Genomic DNA, 25,238 nt, shown 5'->3' with positions numbered 1-25,238 from the left:
TTTGTACTGCAGTAAGCAGAAACATTAGGTCTCCTTCTGTTCAACTTAGCTTTAATTTCCATACGCATTGTTACTAATGTTTCCTGCACGAGTAATAACCTGGCTACTGGGATGCTTATCTGAGCGATGTTTATAATAATCAACAGCGATTGTCAAGAAGGTCACATTCTTTCCGCTTGTCTTCTCCTGAGTAACGGACAGTATGTAGTAGTTTTACTTAACGATATTTTCAACTGCAGAAGTTATTCATCATTGGAAGTCAACGTGGGTGAAAAATGGCTAGCAAATTTTACCTGCAGCCTTTTATCAGGGACAGGGTTCTTTTACATGCTCTCCAAGCTTCATTTCCCTCCCGGAGGAAGCCATTCTAATGATTTAACACCCTTTAAAATCCACTGCCCAGGTATGAGTCTTTAAATGTTGGAGCCAATGATAATAGTAATCTTAGACCACGGAGAATGGCTCCATTATTGTCACCATTTCACTATTTCTGAATGATCTTTGTATTTTAAAAGAGGCACAAAGTAAAAAAAAAATAATTAAGTTAATAATAATTCTGAATAGTTTGCTAAACATTTAAACGTTACACATTAAAAACAAAACAGCACATCTGTTATATGAAGGTCATTCAAAAAAATAATGCCCCACATTTTTTTTTCTAAAACACTAACAAAGATAGAAAAGTGTATTTTGAGGGCTTGAAAGCTGATGTTTCTCCTGAATGCGTACAAAACTGCAAGTCATTCCAACAGAGCTGTAATGAACTGTTGAAATGGCATTTGTTGCAGATTCCCGTTAGAAGCAGTTATTGAATTTCTGTTCTCAAAAACGTAAGTGTGAACATCCATAAACGTTTGTTTGCAGTGTATGGTAGTCATGCAGTTGACAGGCGCACTGTTGGACAGTGGGGTCAGAGAGTTTGGGCATCAGGAAGTACAGAAACCAAGCTTCGGGATCTGCCACGTGCTGGATGTCCTGCATAGCCAACACTCGAGAGACAGTGATCACGTGAAAGTCATTCATGTGTATTATCACAACACAACACAATAATTAATTGATGAACTAGTGGACTTACTCGTGTTAAATATGAAATATTTGTCCGGCTTACAGCTGTTTCAGTGCTTCACGCATCATCATCAGAGCCTACTATATCGCGGCGTCATCTCGGACTTCTCTGCCTGTTAGGAGGGCGTGTTTTATTGTTGGAAGGTGTTGAAGTGTGGAGTCGAATAGTGTGCGTGTACTGAAATTGATCTGTGTTGAGGATTTGATCGGGGTGTGTTTTAGTGTGTTTGTATATTTCGTATTGTTCTAGTGTGTTGAGTTTTTGGTTCTTGGGTTGTGTGTGTAGGATTTCCATGTCCGTATTTATGTTATTGTATGTATGGTTAGTATTGGTTATGTGATCGGCGTATGTAGATGTATTGTGTCCTCTGGTTATAGCTTTAATGTGTTCTTTGTAGCGTGTTTGGAATGATCTGCCTGTCTGTCCTATGTAGAACTTGTTGCAACTATTACATTTGAGTTTGTATACACCTGTGTGGTCGTATTTATTTGTTTGTGTTTTCTGTGTGTTGAGATGTCTTTGTAGTGTGTTTTCTGTTCTGTATATTATGTTGTATTTCTGTTTTCTGAATGAAGATGCGATCTTATGTGTGCTTTTGTTTTCATATGTTAGTGTGATGTATTTCTTGTGCTCTTGTGTGTACATCACACTAACATATGAAAACAAAAGCACACATAAGATCGCATCTTCATTCAGAAAACAGAAATACAACATAATATACAGAACAGAAAACACACTACAAAGACATCTCAACACACAGAAAACACAAACAAATAAATACAACCACACAGGTGTATACAAACTTAAATGTAATAGTTGCGACAAGTTCTACATAGGACAGACAGGCAGATCATTCCAAACACGCTACAAAGAACACATTAAAGCTATAACCAGAGGACACATTACATCTACATACGCCGATCACATAACCAATACTAACCATTCATACAATAACATAAATACGGACATGGAAATCCTACACACACAACCCAAGAACCAAAAACTCAACACACTAGAACAATACGAAATATACAAACACACTAAAACACACCCCGATCAAATCCTCAACATACAGATCAATTTCAGTACACACACACACTATTCGACTCCACACTTCAACACCTTCCAACAATAAAACACACCCTCCAAACAGGCAGAGAAGTCCGAGATGACGCCGCGATCTAGTAGGCTCTGATGATGGTGCGTGAAGCACTGAAACAGCTGTAAGCCGGACAAATATTTCATATTTAACACGAGTAAGTCTACTAGTTCATCAATTAATTATATTCAAGTGTTAAAAGTGGTGTATGCAAGATTCAAAATGGACAATACAATAAATGGCTCTATAGCTGTCAGTAATCACTGCAAGTGGTTGTTCAATTATTGAAGCTCTTAAATATTCAAGTCTGTTCAAAATGGGTTTCAAGAAGTCTCACCAGCAAATAGGGATTATATAGAATGGACACTGAGCGAATTTTCCTGTGTTTTGTTTCTCTGTGTGCAGGCGTTTAGTTCCACTTTCAAGTGCTAGAGGTTAGTGTAATCGAGCATATGCTAAGATGATAATTGAGAATAGAGTTTCAAACATCGCCTACCTTATTGCATAATCCAGTAACGCTTTGCTTCAAATAAATTCAAGTTAACAGCTTTTCCTTATTTCTCAGTGACAAACTAGTTGTAATAATAATTTTTTATATTTCAGATATAATAAATTATATTATAAAATAATATAATAAATTATAAAATTATGTATCAAATTCATTTAATATTTATATATAATATAATATAGGGATATGGTTTTACTTCTCATAAGAGTTTTGTTTTTCCATTTTCAGTGCTATCAAATCATTACATATTTCAATTGTTGTTGAGGTCAACGTCTCAATTCTCATTATAAAGGAACTCTAGAGTCTAGACATTACAGTTAATGACGGATTTATTATTTTATGGATCCAATTTATTTTGAGTACATAATGTACCTAGATGTATTAATTATATGTGTTGTATTAATTATATGTGTTATATTTCTGCTGTGTCGACTGCTAACTGGTGTGATGTCAGCACCAACTCTAGGGAGAAAGCAGAATCTCACTCTCTAGCTGGCTTGAAGGTCATTGAAATCAGTCCGGCTACATCAAAGGTACCGACGCGAAGTGTCCATTCTTTATAATCCCCATTCACTGGTCTCACTGTAGACCTCAAACTGCAGAGGTAAGCCATTTCTTCTGAATTATTAGAGCACTTTGTAGTCGAAGGAGAGCCCTTTTTATCCCGGATCACTAGAGGTGACAAAACTTGAGTGTATCAATTTGATGCCGGAAGCAAAAAGACAGTCAATGGAGTAGCGTCATTCTCAATCGTCCAGAAAGAAGAAATTCAAAACAGCCTGTTCCACAGGATTGGGTTGGGATTGTGAAAGAGTCATTCTTATGGATGTGATGCCAAGAGAAGCAACCATCAACTTAGAGGCATACATCAACACCCTGAACAAGCTCAAGAAATGCTGGCAAGAATCCAGCAAAAATGTTGCTCTACCTTGACAAGCAAGCCCTCACACAAGTCTGTGAACTCGGGAACACAACACCAAAATAGGTTGGACCGTGCTGCCACATCCACCCTACAGCCCAGATCTATCACTGTCAGACTTTCGCCTCTTTGTATTTCTTAAAAATACTTTGGATAGAACTCATTTGAAAAGTGGCACCAGCATAGGTAATACAGTGAGGAAGTGACTATGCACACAGGACAAGAGCTGGTACTGGCAAGGAATATATGCACACATTCCATGCTGGCGTACGGCCATACAACGTGATGAAAACTTCGTGGAAAAAGAGTATGTGAAGAAACATTAATTTGCATTGTTACCAAACTGCAACAACTTTCAATAATATATTCTGAGAAAAAAATGTGGGGTATTACTTTTTGAACGATCCTCATGTATTATCTGTAATGCTATTTTGATTGTGTGATTTTTTTTGTTTTAGAAGAGCCGTTGCATTAAAGAAATCACTGATGTTTAAAATAAGTAATAACATAAATAAAAATATCTCTGCTACCCAAATACAATCTTTTGGAAGCTGACAGTATTAGTGGATGTACTTGGGACAATTTCGTGTTATAGAATGCATACACGAAAACTTCGGCATATTTCATTATTTTCAGTTGTACCTTCTAAGCTTACCAAAAACTTTAAATTTCTCCATGAAAATCATGCCAACAAAGTTTCACTGTATGCACATGTTATTTTGATTTCACTACCAGCGATGTAGACTGTTCATTAGAAATCCCAGTAAATTTTTATTGCTTAAAGGGAACTTTAGTAAATAAACAAAAAAACATGCTCATGCCGAACATATATTTTTTTTCAGTTGGTTAACGACGCTGTATCAACTACTAGGTTATTTAGCGTTGATGAGATTGGTGATAGCGAGATGGTATGTGGCAAGATGAGGCCGAGGATTCACCATAGATTACCTGGCATTTACCTTATGGTTGGGGAAAACCTCGGAAGAAACCGAACTAGTTAATCAGCCCAAGAGGGGGTCAAATCCACGCCTGAACGCAACTTGAGACCGGCAGCCAAGCGCCTTAACCGACTGAGCCACTGAACATATTCTAAACCCTATGTCGACATCCGCCGATGTTTATTTTCCAGTAAAATTCTTAGTTAATTTACATCTTTATTTCGATTTAAAATAGTTTTATTGTATTTTAGTGAATCTCAATTATTTTGCTCATGTGACGGTAATTCCCTAAATAAAATGTTGAAAGTAACATTTCATTTCTTATTGTTATTGTTGTAGTTTTGTTATTTTTAGTCTGTCTTATCTATTATTGGCAACATTTTTAATACAGTAGAACTCCGTTTATACATTTTTATGGGGTCTGAAGAAGTGAGAAAATTTGCTGATGATTTGGTAGTGTTAGCAGAAGAGGAGACGATACTAAGGGATATGCTACTGGAGCTAAATGACAGCTGTGAGCAGTATGGGATGAAGATAAATGCAAATAAGATGAAGATCATGATTATCGAAATAAAAATAAAGAGGGTAAACATGCGAATTCAAAAAGAGGCAGTAGAACAAGTGGACACCTTCAAATACTTGGGGTGTAATATAAGCAGTAACATGAGCTGCTGCCAGGAAGTCAAAAGGAGGATAGCGATGGCAAAGGAAGCTTTTAATAGAAAAAGGAGCATCCTGTGTGGGCCTCTGAAAAAAGAACTAAGAAAGAGACTAGTAAAGTGTTTCATGTGGAGTGTGGCATTGTGTGAGGCAGAAACATGGACATTACGACGAAGTGAAGAAAAATGACTGGAACCATTAGAAATATGGATATGGAGAAGAATAGAGCATGTGAAATGGACAGACAATATGAAATGAAACTGTGTTGGAAAGAGTGGATGAAGAAAGAATGACGCTGAAACTGATCAGGAAGAGGAAAAGGAATTGGTTGGGTCACTGGCTGACAAGAAACTGCCTACTGAAGGATCCAATGGAAGAAATGGTGAACCATTTAAGTCAATTTAGTAAAAAGTATATAAGAGAAATTTAGAACTTCATACTTCAGCCATTTTTTGAGTCTATAATTTACAACACACAGTTTTTAAGATGCAAGACTGTAGGAAATCTTAGCTGCTTAGAATCAAAACTGGCTGATATATTATGTTTCAAACTCCAATGCAGAAAAATTTACGAAATTGACTTAATGAGCAGTACGTACCTTGTTCTTCCTGTGCGACCTTCATTTAACATGTGATTATTTTTACACACTTACTTACTTACTTATGGGTTTTAAGGAACCCGGAGGTTTATTGCAACCCTCACATAAGCCTGCCATTGGTCCCTATCCTATGCAAGATTAATCCAGACTCTATCATCATATCCCACCTCTCTCAAATTCATTTTAATATTATCCTCCCATCTACGTCTTGGCCTCCCCAAAGGTCTTTTTTTCCTCCAGCCTCCCAACTATCACTCTATATGCATTTCTGGATTCGCTCGTACATGCTACATGCCCTGCCCATCTCAAATGTCTGGATTTAATATTTCTAATTATGTCAGGTGAAGAATACAATGCATGCAGTTCTGCATTGTGTAACTTTCCCCATTCTCCTGTAACTTAATCCCTCTTAACCCCAAATATTTCCTAAGAACTTTGTTCTCAAACACCCTTAATCTCTGTTCCTTTCTCTAAGTGAGAGTCCAAGTTTCACAACCATAAACAACAAACACAAAATATATATACAGTAGAATCCCTATTATCCGAGGTAATGAAGGGGGTGAACTGAGCGGTTAATCGAAAAAGTCGGATAATCCATACCATAAAAGATTTTCGTGAATTTAGTGAATAATGCTTCCACTTTCGTAGTTGAACACGCTAGGTATTGGATCAGAAATTCACTGATATGTCTGGTTGTTAACAACGGGATTTTAGGGAGCAAGAAAATGTCTTGTAATTGCTATCTGTGGAAAGATAGGAATATTGGAGGTCTCATATTGTAGATTTAGATACTTTATATATGCCATCCATGATTTTTATTAAATTGCACATGGTTGTGACTCCAGTCTCGTATTCTGAGATGAGCCACAGTTTCTCGTTTCCCGAAACCACTCAGTTATTTGCGCTTTTTATAGCCTACTTTGCACAACACGATTTCTTTTGATACTCGTGGAAGACATTTTATATAGAAGTTATACAGTACGACAACTTGAACAGTAGACCATACTGTGTAAGGGTAGTCTTGCAATAGCCCTCACTAGTAAAATAGGCTAAGTTGCTAATATAATGAACAGTAGCATACTCCATATATTTCTGTAGGAAAAAAAGCTAGAGAGAGACAGTCGGATAATCCACCAATCGGTTAATAGGGTGACGGATAATTGGGGTTCTACTGCATATATTTTGAACTGCTTGTTTTTGTTTGCTCCTAAGAATTAAACTATATCTTGTGAAATTGTGATAAGTGTTAGTATCAATACATTTTTATGGATAATCTAATAAACAAATTGATTTAGAACATAAAAATGGTATTTTGTATCTTCTGGGGTTTAAAATATGATCGTGTTAAGTGTGAAAAATGGATAAACACAAAAACGTATATCCAAAATAAATTAACATGGAAAGTACAGGAATTTTGAGAGGACCTTGGAGGAGGGGAGGTAGAGGGACAGCAATGAATAAGTGTGAAGCTCACTGTATATCGACATTATAATAATAATTACACAATTTATAATCCTGTGAATCCCTGATGTATAATTTGTGTTGGGCAAGCCCTTAGGTCCACATAACACAGGAGTTTACTCCGAGAGCTCCAGATCCCCTGTGGTATCCCAACAAATCTCCAGCATCATCTCATCACGGGTGTAGTACAGACCAGCCTCTATCCTAAGGAGCACCATGGGCAATGACTCTGTTGGTTAATTGGTCTATACAACTGGCTTCATAGGGGTGAATGACGAACAGTCAAGTGCCAGTAAAAAACTATTAATAATTGAAGCGGTCAGTGGAATAAGTGCTGAAGTCCAAGTTTTTCTGAAAATGGTGTTTTGAGTGTAATTTACTCTTAAAGGCAAGGCGCAAATTATGCACTATTAAAATGACCGATATCCATGCCCGTTACCATATTACAGCGGCATAAAAATTTCAATCCATGGAACAAGGTCCGATGTCTGTGACTTCGGACATTATTGTATTAGCCAAGCTATGAGTATGATTCGGAGACTGTCTCATAGAGGCACTGCAGGTGGAAAAAGTGGAGATCCCAAGTGAATGGACTGAATTTGTTAAATGTCACTTCGAAGTTGTTGAAATGACACAAACTGATTTCAAAGACTTTGATGGGTATTTCACACAGTTTTTCAAGAAAAGCGCATCTCAAAATGGTGATGTTTGAGGTATAAAAATACAAGATTTTCCAATACCATCATTTGCACAAACACCAGGTAGAGGTCAGTAAATTAATGAGAGGAATGGTCATGAGCAGCTTCCGTCTCCTTCAGAATAACATGACTCCCAACCTCACTGTACCACAGCTATATCACGGACAGCTACCCATTAAAAGTGGAAAGGAACGTGATGTATCTAAACTCCTGAAATATCTACCAGAGAATGCACAACAATACTTGCAGAGTATTAAGGGTGAGGAAGGCAGTTTCTCATTACATTGAAATAGTTTCTTTATTATAAGTATCATTATTAATCATATTGGTGTCATATCTATTTTTTTCTAGACAGTTCAAGTGATGTATATTCTGAAAATACAACTTATTCAATAAATAAAATTCAATATTTCAGATTACTGTGCTTGTCTTTTACACTTGCGTAGTACAACAATGTAATAAGGACCGAAGTCCACCACTTACCATCCTATTTATTACCCATACTATTAAACTCAGACGTGAGTGTTCGTTATCAGTCAGAGTAGTGCACTATGACCTACAACTGTGCAAATTTTTGTTAGTGTTGGTCTAATGTTTCAGGAGATGTGATTTTTTTTCGTCTCCTCAAAAATTTACTTCTCTGGACTTCGGTACTTATTCCACTGACCGTTCAATTACAGATATAGATAGGCCTAGTGTTATCATTTGGTATAAAATAAAATGTTAAAAAGAAAGAAAAGTAAAAAATTAAAATGAAGTTGGAGAATGTAATCCTATAACATTTCAGATAATTTTTCAAAATGAATTAATATTAAACCTGTCACGGAGCTATCGAAAAACAACATAAAAATGTACTGGGTTTTCTAATAAATGCTAGTGTACAAATTTAATTATTACATCCTAATATTCCAAGTGTCTCAGCAAGTCGAGATTTTAAATGGATTCTGGAACTACAGTACAATGTGATGTATACTGGCTGTACCGAGAATAAACAACACAACACAAAATTATGAACACACACACACAGTCACACTCAGGAACAAAATATGAACAAGACACGTAAGACATACAAAACCACAATAAACTTCAAACGAATAATTCGTACCAAATATTATCTTATAACTTTCTGATGGCAAGACGTATTGCTATAATAACCACATAAGTAGTGCGACAACTCAAAAAAAAAAAAAGGCAATGAATAGTATCAAATTATATCTCACATGAGGTGAATTGCCAGAATTTCACTACATTCTGTAAGTGGTTTTACATATTTCTATTGACTGAACCAAAACCTCCTTCACTTAAAATGTTTAACATAACACTGCGTCCTTAATGTCAATGCCAATGACTTTGGAATCTCATAATTTTTTTTTCAGTTAAGTAGGAAAGTAAATAAAAAACTGAGATTTTAATTAAATCACAATTATGATATCAGATCAATACTTCACAATAGGTGAATCCAACTGGAGTTTGTAAATTCTGCCAAAAAATTTGGAGTACTGATAACTGTTTGTGTAAACTCTGCCAGAAAGATCTTGGATATGATAATCTCTATACGTAAATTGCGTCAAAATGTTCTGTTTTGTTTCCATGTTATGTTAGTTCTAATATAGTTCCTATTCCAAAGTGATAGAATTTACAGATTATCTGGTAGAAAATTACCTGGACGAAGGGTGTAAAGTTCCATCAACAATATGGGACAAGGTGGATGCAACAGCTGAGCAAACCACAAATGATCGCAAGTCTTTTTAAGAACTTTTTAATCAAATATTTTATTCCCCTCATATAAATTTATTTGTTTTTCTTGCACATATTGTCGTTGGCTTACAAGAAAACACATTTAAGTAAAAAATATTACTCTGAAAAGAAGGAATTTTGAAAGTTCTTGGCAAACTTGAATCCTCAAAATATTATTTTTACTTAGTTGTTTCTCTTTATGTGTATTTCGTTTTCCCATTCTAAGTTTATAGACATACATTATACAGGGCATATCAAAAGTCCGGTAACACTTTCAATATTTTATTACACAAAAACTACACATGATAGCACTTTCAAACACACGTCAGTTTAAAGTCAAACTTTCAAAGTTCTGTTTACACCTTAGAGAGATTCAATGTGTGAACCACGAGTGACTCGGAAAATTAACAAGCACAACTGTCGTGTTTGGGGTACACAGAAACCTCACAGAATCATTGAACATGAGTGTGATTCACCAAAGGTGAATGTTTTCTGCACGTTGTCACAACGAAAACTGTACGGACCTTTCTTCTTCATTGAGGCTACTGTGACTGGACATTCATATCTGGACATGTTGGAGCAATGGTTGGTGCTTCAACTTAGACAAGATCTCGATGACAATTTCATCTTTCAGCAAGATGGGGCTCCGCCACATTTCCACAATGCAGTTCGTGCTTACCTGAATATGGAGATGTCTGATCGTTGGATAGGACGTGCTGGAGTAAGGGACAGATGTTTCATGATATGGCCACCAAGGTCACCCGATATGACTGCATGTGACTTTTTTCTATGGGGGTAGCTAAAGGACCGTGTGTTTGTACCGCCTTTGCCACGTGATTTAGAGGAACTAAAAACCAGAATTCGAGAGGCTGCCGCCACGGTCACAGAGGATATGTTGAAAAGAGTATGGGAAGAGTTTGATTATCATTTGGATATCTGCCGAGTCACTCGTGGTTCACACATTGAATCTCTGTAAGGTGTAAACAGAACTTTGAGAGTTTGACTTTAAACTGACGTGTGTTTGAAAGTGCTATCATTTGTAGTTTTTGTGTAATAAAATATTGAAAGTGTTACCGGACTTTTGATATGCCCTGTATATATACCTTTTTCTCAGAAGTAATATTTTTTACTTAATGTGGTTTCCTTGTAAACTGACGTTGTGATAGTTCATAACAGAAAGGTAGATAAAATATCAAGTGTAAATATAAGAAACAGAAAAAAATGCAAACTGTTTCTTGAACTACTCCACAACATTGTTGAGCAATACAAAAAGTGACACTGCTCACAGAATGGATATGGTAAAACTAGCATCCCACAAATAGTATAATTTTATGCAATAGTTCGTGGTTTCAGTAATTTTTATTCTGAAGCAACAGCTGTGAAGAATTATGTGAAACCAAACAATTTTTAACCAAACCAAGTTTACTGAAAGCCTGCCAGTCCCAAGTCTGGAGAAAGTGGGAAGGAAAAAAATTTTGTTTCGTTGGTTTTGGCAGAATTTACACATGGCCTTAATAAATACCACAACATTTTTGGCAGTACTTACATGCACTTTTCTGGAGTTACCCAAACCTGAGCCAAGAGTGCTACACTGGGCAACTGTTTTACATTATGACATTTTATTTCAAATTTACAGAATATAACACGCTCGTCTTGTAATCAGAATTCTCGCTTTTTCGTTAAAAGGTAGAAACAACTAAAAGTATAATGCATCAATAATGTAAGTTAAATGACAGATTCACTAAGCACCACAGTATAAACCAATATCTTTGGTTCTAAGTGGCATCCAAGAATCATGAGGTGACGAATTTAGGACATTAAAATAAGATACAAAACCGCATATCTTCTCTGTAAATGCATCATTATATTTGATGTCTTCCCGTATTGAATCATACTATGAGCTTTTTCTTTTCAACTAAATTCCGAACAACGAAAATTCTCCAATCTTTTACACAAGGAGGCCACTTGGTAATTAATAACAAGGCTGTGGTATGACCCGTTACTTACACAAATTAAGAATAAAAATAAATTTCAAAATTATGCAAGTATTTTTTTCACCAGGTTTACACAATAAAATTTAAAATACAAATTCAATATATACTGTCTACACTCTAAGAGATATTAATTCTCTCTCTTTTCCTGTCACTTGATGTTGATTCGTAACAGAAGTAACAGAATGTACTATACATGAAATATCAGTCTCAGGAAAGAACTTCTTTACACGACTAGAAGCCGGCTGTCATGGCACGGCAGGAAGAAACACGCACACAGAGATTATCTCGGACTCTGCTCCAATGACGTCATCACCTGGTCCTGCTTGGAGAGGTCAGGCTGCCGCTCCTCGTGCATCGGTTCGTCGGTGACGGGCAGTATGGCGCGGCCGGGCGAAGGACTGTCAACTGGTCGGAATGTGAAACCAGGAGAGTCTGCGCTAGACAGTGACTCAGGGGTTCCAACTGAACTCAGAGATCCGGGAAGGGGACTTGACGTAGCATCTGGTCTGCCCACAACCGTTATAGAAAAGTCAATTTCTCATCTACCACTTGTTTTTGGAAATGAACAATATCATGAGGCATAAATGAAATAAAATAACAAGACACATGATCATATCTGCAATCAGGGTTTAAGGTAGAAAATAAATAATTGTCGCAAAATTGCACAAATGAAAAATTATATTTGTGCAAATTGCAAAATGCTTGTGAAATATTATAAATAATTGTGCAGAAAGATAAAATTAATAAATTATGCAGAAACAAAAAGTTATGTAATTTGTTTCTTGGAGTTTTATTACTTTCAATCCATCTTATCATAGTCTAAATATATTTATGCTCGAGCGTGCCGAAATGTAGTAATTATACACCTGGTAGCAGCCCTTTAATGCACCTCATTAAAGTACACCTATAGTTCAGTTGTTCAGCCAATCAGAAATCACCATTGTATTATAAAAGCGCAAATATCGATATTCTCGGATATGCAATAGAAAGACAACTAGAGAAACGTCACGGAGGCTGGAAATCCAATACTGTCGCAGAAGGTTATGTTCTGCTACTATAATAATTAGCGGTAATTGTAAATATTATTCAAATAAATTCAATTTGTCATCTTGTTTTTCAATGTCTAATTTAATTTCAATGTTATATCAAGATTAATATTTAGTTTACTCTCTAGATTATATCAAGGTCAATGACATTCGTTCCTCGGAAAAAATCAATACTTTCGCGTCTGCGCACATCTCACAATTTAGAACGTCAGTTCCTCTCCGCACTTAGATAACCGTAACATGAATACTTATGAATAATTTCAAGTTACAAATATGGTCGAGCATAAAAAGTCGTATGAAACTTGCCTATAATGGTAATTAAGACGCTCATATGAACAAACATACTCGCGTCTTAATTACTACCATTATAGGCTCGTTGCATAATGTACTATTATGTAAGTAAATCATTAGACGTAGGTATGTTTAGAATCAATTATTGCTGCGTTTACATCACATTAAAATACGTTATTTTATGGACACTCTGAACACAGAAATCCTTTACTAGTAGGCCCTTCAAGATTTATTGTTAGCAGAGTGCTAACTCTTTTACTGAAAGGCGGTTTCTAATTCCAGTTTTTACAAGTTCATGCAACTAAATCCTCACTCACAATTTACGGTATGTGATGGAATTATATAAATTAATTAGAAGAAACTGTTCACTTAACTTACATGAATTTCACCAACTCTTTGAAATCAATTCCTGAACATCTATTGCTCAATACTTTTTTCAACATTGCCCATGCCATTAGCATTTCATTTAAATTCAGATTAGTTCAAACACATCTCTGATTTCATTTTCTCCATTACCGTCTTCGTTTCTGAAGTCCAATGTGGTTGTCGCATTTTGCACATTTACATTCAAAGTCTGTTGCATTTTGAGAAGTCGAGTAGCAAAATGCGACAAATGCGACTGTGGCTTAAACCCTGTCTGCAATGCATTAGTAATTTCAGACTAATAAAGAAAACAGAAAAAAGTAGCATACTAAGAATGAAATACAATAGAATCTCCATTAAGAGTCAGGTGAAGCCACATTAAAACAAATGAACAGCTAAAGAGAAGTGCAGCCACCTGAAGTCAAGAATAACTCTTTAAAAACAAGTCGAAGAGTCACTTCAAGTTTAATGAAGTCTCCTGAAGTCAGTGCTGTTTTGTAAAGTCACCTGAAGTTAAGTGAAGTCACTTTCTGTCAACTGTAGTCACCTGATCTGATGTATAGTGAAATCACCTGTCAGTGTAGCTATCTGAAGTCAAGTGCAGTCACCTGAAGTGTAGTGAAGTCACCTGAAATTAAGTGAAGTCACTTTCTGTCAACTGTAATCACCTGATCTGATGTATTGTGAAATCACCTGTCAGTGTAGCTATCTGAAGTGTAGTGAAGTCACCTGAAATTAAGTGAAGTCACTTTCTGTCAACTGTAGTCACCTGATCTGATGTATAGTGAAATCACCTGTCAGTGTAGCTATCTGAAGTCAAGTGCAGTCACCTGAAGTGTAGTGAAGTCACCTGAAATTAAGTGAAGTCACTTTCTGTCAACTGTAATCACCTGATCTGATGTATAGTGAAATCACTTGTCAGTGTAGCTATCTGAAGTCAAGTGCAGTCACCTGAAATTAAGTGAAGTCACTTTCTGTCAACTGTAATCACCTGATCTGATGTATTGTGAAATCACCTGTCAGTGTAGCTATCTGAAGTCAAGTGCAGTCACCTGAAGTGTAGTGAAGTCACCTGAAATTAAGTGAAGTCACTTTCTGTCAACTGTAATCACCTGATCTGATGTATTGTGAAATCACCTGTCAGTGTAGCTATCTGAAGTCAAGTGCAGTCACCTGAAGTGTAGTGAAGCCATCAGATGTCAGTACAGCTACCTGAAGTGCAGTCACCTGAATTAGGTCCCGTTCACTGGTGCAGAATTTCTCGAAACAGACATTTATTCGAATCAATTTCATCCTGTAAGTAGTGTACACATGGTTCGAGTTTTTCCTGTGCATAATGATATTTAAGTTAATGTACAGGAACACATCGAACTGTGTGTACACTACTTTCTGGATGAAATTAATCTGAATAAATGTTGTTGTTGTTGTTGTTGTCTAGTGCCTTGCATCTGGCAATGAAGCCATTAGCAGTCGTGCTTTCCAATACTTTTGAACTGTAGTTTCTTCTGATCTTAATGCTTCACAGGTCTTCATTCATTTCTGCTGGATCGTTACACAGGACACATATGGGTGAAGCTGAGATGCCTATTCTGTAGAGATGACTTGCTAGACAGTCATGATTTGTCAATAGTCTGAAGGCTGCAACTGCTGTTTTCCTTGGTCTCTGGCGAATTATATCTGGGTTGGAAAGTAGTGTAATCCATTTTTTGTCTTTAGCATTTGATTCTATTTCTTGTAGGTATGAATGAGAAAATTTTGTAGTGATCAAGCGTTTTATTGAGGAATATGAGAAATTAAATTTAGATTTTTGTTTTATTGTTGTGCCTTTCTTGGCAAGTGTGTCTGCGGTTTCATTCCCCATGACTCCACAGTGTGCTGGAATCCATTGGAGATGGACAATCTTATTAACTTTTTGGAGTTGTGTTAACATTTTGTAGCATTCTCTTATTTTTGTTGACTTCTTTGTAGCATTTGAACATATTCTCTGAATTGCAGCTTTAGAATCTGCAAGAATTACTGTCTTGTTATATTTATTTAAGGGAAGATTTAATAATTGTCGGAGAGCAACGTGTATAGCCTCTATTTCACCATCATAATTTGTTGTGTCTCTGCCAACAGAATGATAAAAGGAAAAATGTGTACATGTAACTCCAGCTCCAGTAAGGTTTTCTTGGCGGATCCATCGGTATATATGTGTAGCCATTCTTCTGTAGGGTATCTAGTATTGATCGTTTCCAGTGCTAGAAGTTTTTGTATTTCTTTTGGAGTGTCTGATTTACTTATTTCCTCTGTTAATTCCAAACTGAAGGTAGGTTGCAATAATTCCAATGGATTTTCTCTTATGAGTAAATTTTCTCTGGTGTTAGAAATGTTCAATTTGGATTTAATCTGTGTTACCTTTTCTAAGAAACTACTATGAGTTTTAAGGATTGAAGAAGGGAGGTTCTTTTCTGTCCATTTAGAGTTTGGCAGTCGTAACATTTTCTCATGTTGGAGCAGTGCTTGTTCTTCTATTTTTGTTGTTATTGATGGGATCCGTGTTAAGGCAAGCATGGCATCAACAGGTGTGGATTTAACTGCTCCAGTGATTAGACGAAGAGCCTGATTTTGTAGTTGTTCAAGTTTATTGATGTTAGCATTTGCTACTGTTATTAATGCTTCAGAACAGTACAAGAGGTTTGGTTTAATATACATTTTGTAACTGCCACATTGTAAAAACTGGTGCCCGTTAAGAAAACAGTTACATGAAAGCGACAACATACATGAGTATGAGTCCTAAAGATAAACATTCCGGAGTTAAAACTGTCCCCCAATCGGATCTCCGGGTGGGGACAACTTTAGGCAAATCTCACCATACCAATTTCTGAATAAATGTCTGTTTCGAGAAATTCCCGTATCGTGTGAATGGACTCTTGTAATGAAATAACCTGATGTCAGTGCAGATACATGAAGTCACATGATGCTTAGAAAAGTCATCTGAAGTGACGTTATCTCAAGCCAAATATCACCAAATATCATCACTTGAATAAAGTAAAGTGGCTAAGACAACTGAAGACCAAGTCTTATAATGAAATACACTATAAGTACCTACATAAAAGCAGGTGAAGGCGGACAGTTTTATATGTTTTTATTTAAATACTTATGTAAAACTTTAATTCAGAACTTCACTTACATTCTACTCTGCTACTATAGTAAATTCTTTACTTCAAACTTATTTTTAAACTAACTATCATATTTCTTCGCATAATCGTCGCATTTTTAATGTCTTCTTTTTCGAGTGAAAATATGTTATTGTTTTCTAATGCCAGGCGTTTGACAAACTCATTTGACCTCTTGCACTCCAATATTTTTCAAATATATTATCATGGTCAGCTTCCACAACAACTTATAAATTACACTTGGCAATTCTATCTTCATACATTGAACATTAATGGAACTGTTGCTGGAATGACAAAAACTGCGAGAATTCAAAATGTCTAACTTCATGAATCTATCCGACTTCAACCACTTTTACCAGTAATTAAATTACTAAACAGAAAAGCAAGCAGTTGCATTAGCACAACCAACCTTGAATGAGCCATGAGAAGTCCCCCTCTCTCCACACTATAGCAATTCGGTCGTTTGGTGGGAGGAGAGAGATATTGGTCCTTCTCTTCTTCCAGTTCAAATTTTCGCTTCACTGCAGGGCCAAGAGAGCTGGGACGCATATTTATCGGACTTTGACACCTTCTGAAAAATACATAAAATCTTAAAATAAAGATAAATATAACAAAATAACGGATCTTGTAATAATACTGTGAATATTTTCTGAATGAACAGGCTATGTTGGTAATCCAAATAATAATAATAATAATAATAATAATAATAATAATAATAATAATAATAATAATAATAATAATAATAACAACAACAATAACAGTAGTAGTAATATATCGTGCTTGATAAAGTAAAAAGTGCGAGTACTGAATTTCTCTTTGTTGAAAGTTGGGTTTTTAATGGTATGTATGATATTTTATGCTAGCCTACTACTAAGATTTATTACAAGTGAGGTTGACCTCAAGTGAAGTTGACCACTGGGATTCGGAATTAACAAACGTAAAAGATAAAGGGAAATGAAACGAGCAAAATAATGATTCGATTTGTACATTAAAACAAAAATTTATGTGTTAACATATAGATGATAGTGTAGAATTTGAAGAGAGGCCTTCAGAATTTCCATCGCAATCTTCTGAACCTCATAAAAGGGAATTTAAAAAAAAACGTAATTTTTTGTAAACAACCCCTTGCTCCAAATAGTAAGCCTGTAACATCCCAGTTGTAAAGCGAAATGCCATATTTTTCACTGAGCTATGGAAGACAAGGTACATATTTAGCTCGCTTGTCATCATTTATCTGCAGTGCTTGATTCGTGTCTCGTTCAAAGCAAATCGTAGGGTCTAAGACCATCGCTTTCTGGGTTCTTCTATTGATGGCAATTATACCGACTCTTCTATGAGAATCATCTTCAGACACACAATGAATCTCCTCATGTACTTCCCATCCTCTGTTTCTTAGCAGGTTGGCAATTGCTGTACGGGCATGATGGTGTCTGTTGTTACACAGTAGCTCTCCCTTCTTACAGAACCCCAGTACGTGGCCAAGTGTTTCAGTCACGTTGCAGCCGGGATGGCAACAACAGGTAGTACTGAAGGTTCTGCCAGGGACAGATCTCACTGCGGTGACGTTGCAAGACTCTTGATGGCATTGATGTATTCCGAGGACGAAAGACACTTTTTAGAGGAGATCCAGGAGTTGGCTTTGGGGCATTCTTCAAATGTACACACACCTTTGCCTTTATGTGGGAGCTGGCACCATGACTGGAATGATTGTTTTCTGAGAGCTTCTCTGAGATGTTTTCCTGTAGTTTGAGGAGTGACGCTGTGTGGAGCAATCTTCAGGCGCGTGAGAGATGTTTGCTTCTCCTCTTCTAGATTTCTCATATGATGTAGATGTGCATCATTCACATGTTCCAGTCGCCTACAGATGTTATAGTGTTGAATACTGGCTTCCCATTCAACTCTCAGAATTCCAAGACCTCTTATGTTCTTCGATGCATACAGCGTGGCATTCAGAGTGTCATCTGGGAGGGACAATATTTCCTTGATTACACTTCTGATAATTTTATCAATATTTTTCAAAAAATTTTCAGAAAGTTGGCTGAGTGGAGCGCATTGCTTGTAATGACGCTATAAATTGTGCACAATTATTAACCTAATTCTGGCACTCGTGCCAGAAAAGATTACCTAGCAACTAGTATTCCATGACATCATCACCGCCTTTACAACACAATTTTATATAACGTACCTGTAAGAAAAAGCTTCAGAAGAACAAAATAACATTGTCTTAGAAATGGTTACTTAGGAACCATGCAATATATTACGTTATATCCAGTACTCATGTCCCTACTACGTCATAACATTACATTTTGTAAATTTATAATAGTATTTTTTACACATGTTAATGCTAGAATAGCATAAAACGTTGTAAGTAACACGTGTGTAATCTTCATTATAAACATTCGTGAAAATTCATATTCACTCGTGCCATGATTACCTAGATTATACATTAGTTACATAAATTACTATTATATGTATGTATTCAAAAACTTGAGAAGTGATATTTTAATTTAGAAATCTTCTCACTATTCGTGAGCTGCCACAAGGGACAAAGAGTACTTAACCATATAAATGTTTACAAGTTCAGTGAACCATTGATTTTGTTTTGACAATGAAACTCCTACAAGTACATAGCTGCAAATACATTTTGTGATTGGTGGAAATATACCTAGTTTTAGAGAGGCAAGTGTTATAAAAAAGTAAAGAATGCTAATGAACTTGGTTGCATTTCGAATATAGGTGATGCTTCAGGAGAGCAATTGACCCTTTCAATGCAGCTAAAGTTACAATCGGAATAATAGATGTAGGTATTCCAAGCCTCTTAAACACATCTTTCATGAAGAGAGTAGCGGTACCTCTTGCTCCAACCAGAAGTCCGATTACTTCAAGCTCTTCTAGCTGGTACTTTTGGAGGTAATATGGAATGGTAGGATTGTAGATATTCTTTTTTTTCCTTATCCACTTCTGCTGGCTGTTTCTCATTCGTTTCGAAATGCACAGTGGGATCAATTATGAATCCAGATCTTGTAGATTCCTTGAAAGCTATTATATCTATGCGCCGTGTACTGCCAGTGACGGAGAGACCATGCACTTCTTCAAAGATGTTGTAATTGGCATCTTTAAAGGCAGTGGCTATAATTGATCGTACTTGGTGGTGTCTAGTGTTTCGCAGACCTTCGCCGTGCAGACAGGCTCCCAGGACGTGTGCAAGAGTTTCAAACTCGTTGTGGCAATGCCTACAACGGCTGTCCTGAGATCTTCCCAGCACAGCACGCACTGCAGCAACATTTCTAATCATTTTAATGCCATTGCACCATTCACTGTTGGAGAGTCCTTCGTGTTTACAAATCCATTTGTTGGCACTAGGATATTGCTTAAATAAAACTAAGCCTTTCACTTTCTGTGGATGACGACACCAAATATAATTTTTTTTTAATCCAATGCCATCAGGTTGTCTTTTCGACATTTCTGGTCGTCTTTCCTGGCCATGGCTTAGTTGTAACCCACTTCTGAGGTTGGGGCACCTGGAAGGCAGAGTTACATTACCCCGATGATGTGATAGGATGATTATGATAATGTGGTGCCAGGAGAGGTCTTAAATCTAAACTTAACCTAAATTCCAGACCATGGACGAACACAGGAATAATCCCCTTTAAGGAAAATTCCTGTCCTCTAACCGGGAATCGAACCCGGGACCTCATGAACTATAGCCAGAAGCTCTGACCACTTAGACCGTGAAGCTGGCGACACCAAATATCAAATTCTCTGTTCCTCAGAAGGTTACGAATCTTTGTAGCATTTAAGAAATGTTCATTCTTATGAAATAAGGCATCTTCTGGAACTGAAGGCCATGGCTTGTCATAATATTGTTTTGTTTTTTGATTATGTTGTCCACTGTAACTTAATAGCTAAATTGAGATTGAATAAGATAATCATTATTTTCAGACTAACAACTTATTACTGGCGCGAAGGCTGAGGCAACACTTTTTGAAACATTACATAAATTGTTAACAACGAATACACCTTTTAAATGGACAAATGAGCAATAATTAGTTTAAAAAATTAAACAATAAGATTTTAAAAAAATATATGGTACATCATTTTGATGACAGCAAATCACTGATTCTAAGTTGTGATGCATCAGCTTAGGGTGTTGGAGCTGTTTCATCAAACTTAACAGCTAATAAAAATGAACAACCAATTACATTGGCGTTTTTTTTTTGTAGGTTATTTTAGGACGCTTTATCAACATCTCAGGTTATTTAGCGTCTGAATGAGATGAAGGTGATAATGCCGGTGAAATGAGTCCGAGGTCCAGCACCGAAAGTTACCCAGCATTTGCTCGTATTGGGTTGAGGGAAAACCCCGGAAAAAACCTCAACCAGGTAACTTGCCCCGACCGGGAATCGAACCCAGGCCACCTGGTTTCACGGCCAGATGCGCTGACCGTTACTCCACAGATGTGGACCATTGGAGTTTTCAACAATGTCATCAACACAGAAAAATTATGGCCAAATTGAAACAGGACGAAAAGAAAAGTGAAAAAGTGGAGAAGAAACAGGAAGACAAGGGAAAACAGGACGAAGAAAAACATGGAGAAGAAACAGGAGAGGCCGGAAGGAAATAGGATGAAGATCAATCTTCTTAATGTATCCATCTGTTTGCTGACAACATAAAGTCCACTATAGTCCACTGTAGTCTATTCAGTTGTTGTTTTTCACGAGAAATGAGGGGTATTTTGATCGGTGTTCATTATAGATGCCTGTTGCTAGTAGCCAGAGGTGGGGTGTAGTCAATATATACTGCAGGGCTGTGTCTTCTGCAACTGGCACTGATGATTTTAATTTACTTCTTTTGTGCTTTATGGATGGACAGTATAGAAGAATGTGTTCCAGATCTTCATCATGATTATTACATCACAGACAAGTAGGATTATCAGAAATGTGAAATCGGTGTAGGTACAATTGAGTGACAATGTGACCTATTCTGGCTCTTGTTAAAAATGTTTGAACATGTCTGGGCAAGTTCTTGTACATTTCCAGGTCATTTGGTTCCTTTTGTACACACTGTAAAATTTTTCTTTGTCAGAAGAGAGCCAATTGTTGATCCATAGGTTTATAAAATGAGACTTGACTGAAGCAAAAGCACTGGATAGAGATATCACTTGAAGAGGTCTTGGTTGCAAATATGTTGCCTGTTTTGCAATATTATCGACTTTCTCGTTTCCAGGTATACCACAATGACTAGGTATCCATTGAAATGTTATTTCCTTTTCGAGTTCTTTTAGTTTACTCAGTTACAGGATGAAGAGAAACAGAAAAAAGCGTAGAAGAAACAAGATGAAGAGATACGAAAAAAATGAAGAAACAGGACGAAGAGAAATGGAAATAAATGAAGAGACAGGACAAAGAGAACAAAAAGGCATAAAAAAAAACGTATAAGGAGAAGAAGGAAAAACAAGAAAAGAGAAGAGTCAAGAGGAGACTAAGGATAACAAGGGAGAAAAGATAGTCTATTAAATTTGGAGTAGCAACATGTAGAATTTAAGCTAGATTCAATTTTCAAAGCATCGTGTTTTGTTATAATATTTCAACATCTGTAAAAATCCGAATCATACTTCTTCTCAAATACAATGTTAATATGTAGTCACACTTGGTAACTGGCTATAGCACTCACGTTGTGTATTTTCTTGTTGGGCTGGGTGAAAGACTATTCCATGGTGGCACATTACTGATGTTTGGGGAAAACTGTCGACCAAGTCCAGGGCGTGTGGGTGAAGGGGAAGAGCATCCTGGGGAGCAATTCGGAACGTTGAGCTGTAACGGCGGAAGGATCATTCGTGTAGGTTCTGACCGTCTGCTGTCCATGTGGTCCGACTGTAAAATTTAAAATGAACACATGAGTTGTTATCAGTGACACTTGATGTGTAATGCTCTTTCTAGAGCAACACAATTCAGCTTCACAATGTATAAAATCAGCTTTGCAGAGGGTGCTTACTTACAAAGCATTATCTTGGTGTTAAACAATGACTTCTGTAAAGTTTAAGATTCGTTAATACACACAACTACTAATACATGTTGAATCTTTCGTACACTACTTTTAACACTTGAATATAAATAATTGATTAAATGGCGATCTTACTCGTGTTAATTATGTAAGCATGTGTGGCTTACAGCTGTTTCCATGTTACTTGACACCATCCTCAGAAGGATTGCCAATGGGATCACCCATATCTAGCATACTAGCAGAGATATTTTTACACAACATAGGACAAACATACATACTCAACAATGAACACAACAAATATGCAGACAACATAATATACTGGCACAGATACGTAGACGACATACTCATACTATACAAAGGAAACAAACGACAAACACACAAAATACACCAATACATAAACAAAATACACCTAAAACTCCAATACACACTGGAACTTGAAAACAATAACTACATAAATTTCCTAGACATCACCATAACAAAAGTTGACAACAAACACACCTTCAAAATATACAGAAAACCAACCACCACCACCACACACATACACAACACATCTAATCACCCCATACAACACAAACATGCTGCATTCAGGACAATGGTACACAGATTACTCAACATACCCATGAACCAACAACACTACAATGAAGAAGTGAACACAATCAAATACATAGCACAAGAAAATGGTTACAACCCAAACATAATAGACAACAACATAAGGAAGACAAAACAAACACAAAAACACATAAAACACAACACGAACACAAGAACATAAGAAATACATCACACTAACACACGAAAACAAAAACACACACAACATCGCATCCTCATTCAGAAAACAGAAATACAACATAGCATACAGAACAGAAAACACACTACAAAGACATCTCAACACACAAACAACACAAACAAATAAATACAACCACACAGGTGTATACAAACTCTCATGCAATAGTTGCGACAGTTTCTACATTGGACAGACAGGCAGATCATTCCAAACTCGATACAAAGAACACATTAAAGCAGTAACCAGAGGACACAATACATCTACATATGCCGAACACATAATCAATGCTAACCACACATACAATAACATAAATACAGACATGGAAATCCTACACATACAACCCAAAAACCAAAAAGTCAACACACTAGAACAATATGAAATATACAGACACACTAAAACACACCCTAATCAAATTCTCAACACACAGATCAATTTCAGAACACACACACTATTTGACACAACTCTTCATCACACGAACGCACCCACACAACAGGCAGCGAAGTTGAGACAGCGCCGAGATCTAGTAGGCTCTTAGGATGGTGTCAAGTAGCACCAAAACAGCTGTAAGCCACACATGCTTACATAATTAACACGAGTAAGATGCCATTTAATCAATTATTTAACTACTAATAATACTGTCATTTCAAAATCAAGCTACAGGTTAGCAGTATAAATTAGGTATTACTTTTCCTCCAAATATTTCATAAAATTATTATTTATTTTACTTTCAATACAAGCAGCGGGTCATACCTTGCAGTCTACAGTCAATCCAGGCATAATTGTGAGGTCTTCGTATGACTGGGACATCTGCATTGCTGAACACACTTCTCGTTCATGGGCAGTTTCTCTGCCCATGTCTACACGGTCTTCCTGCTTCAACTGACTGACACGAGGTGTGTGGCGTGGAGGTCCTGAAGGACCCTACACAACAAAATAAAAAGTTCGAAAATCTGTTAAGTCAATTTACATTGAAATGTTCACATGAAGAAATATTTCCCCAGAATTACCTAGACATTTTTAAATGCTGCGGAGTTAATTTGAAAGTCAGTTTAGAATTGTATGGGAAGTGAGGAGGTAGAAAGTGAGTGCAAGTAGTGAAAGTGAACCGTAAAAGTTATCCAATAAAGTGATAAGTGAATTGAACAAGAAATAGCAAGGATGTATTACACACATTAGAACATTGGAACAATAAATGAGACAAATATAATACGATAATGTAGATGAGATAGTAGAAATATTAGTGAATACTAGTCAGAGATAAAAAGGTTTTTACGATAAACAGAAAATTAGGGATAACAGTAATGAAAGATGACAATGATAGTAGCAGAGATGGATGAGTAGATGTAGACGAGAATGTTTCTCTATAAGAGTAAGGTAGACAATATTGCATACTATTCGGGAATGAGATTGAGGGGAGATAAAGATGGTAAAGCGTTAAAAATACTGTACATCAGAAAGGATGGAGGAAGAAATAGACAGAAATAGGGTTTAACTTTAGATAATTGGAAGATATGGGGAGATATAGATGACAGGAGAAATATAAAGGATATGTGATTGAATGTAATCAAGGGAGTGGTAGACCGTATGCAGATATGTGAGGGAAACCCCTACCGGAAAGCCGTATGATGAAAATAAATATGAATATGAGTTTAGAATTACGAAGATATGCTATGAATAACAATGCTTCCTAGAACCATGTCAACATGTTAAAGTGGTCTATAAATGAATGGATCTTAGAAAAAAACACACACAAACTCTCTCTCCCCTCCCCTCTCTACATACATACATATATATATATATATATATATATATATATATATATATACATACATACATACAGGATGTTGTTATACCGCCAGCATTCCATTGTAAGATGTTTAGTTGATTCTGTACCATTAAAGTAGTCCCCGCCCGGAGA

General features: G+C 36.5%; 1 protein-coding gene across 2 annotated transcripts in view; it reads right to left on the bottom strand.

Moving 5' to 3' along the window:
- Nucleotides 1-1,516: 1,516 nt before the first annotated feature.
- LOC138706709 (PPP2R1A-PPP2R2A-interacting phosphatase regulator 1) overlaps nucleotides 1,517-25,238 on the bottom strand; it is a 37,351-nt gene continuing 13,629 nt past the window's right edge. The window contains exons 3-6 of one of the 2 annotated variants that reach the window (XM_069836309.1): nucleotides 24,071-24,241; nucleotides 22,210-22,409; nucleotides 16,946-17,107; nucleotides 1,517-12,184 (exon numbers count right to left, since the gene is read on the bottom strand). In XM_069836309.1, coding sequence (XP_069692410.1) covers nucleotides 11,959-12,184; nucleotides 16,946-17,107; nucleotides 22,210-22,409; nucleotides 24,071-24,241 — 759 coding nt within the window. In that variant the 3' untranslated portion in view covers nucleotides 1,517-11,958. The remainder of the gene's footprint in view (nucleotides 12,185-16,945; nucleotides 17,108-22,209; nucleotides 22,410-24,070; nucleotides 24,242-25,238) is intronic. The other variant, XM_069836310.1, reaches the window with a different exon arrangement.

Source organism: Periplaneta americana, chromosome 9, assembly GCF_040183065.1.
Source record: "Periplaneta americana isolate PAMFEO1 chromosome 9, P.americana_PAMFEO1_priV1, whole genome shotgun sequence".
In the NCBI taxonomy this organism is placed as follows: Eukaryota; Metazoa; Arthropoda; class Insecta; order Blattodea; family Blattidae; genus Periplaneta; species Periplaneta americana.
The sequence above is the reverse complement of the archived record's forward strand: the minus strand, read 5'-3'. Positions and strand labels throughout refer to the sequence as shown.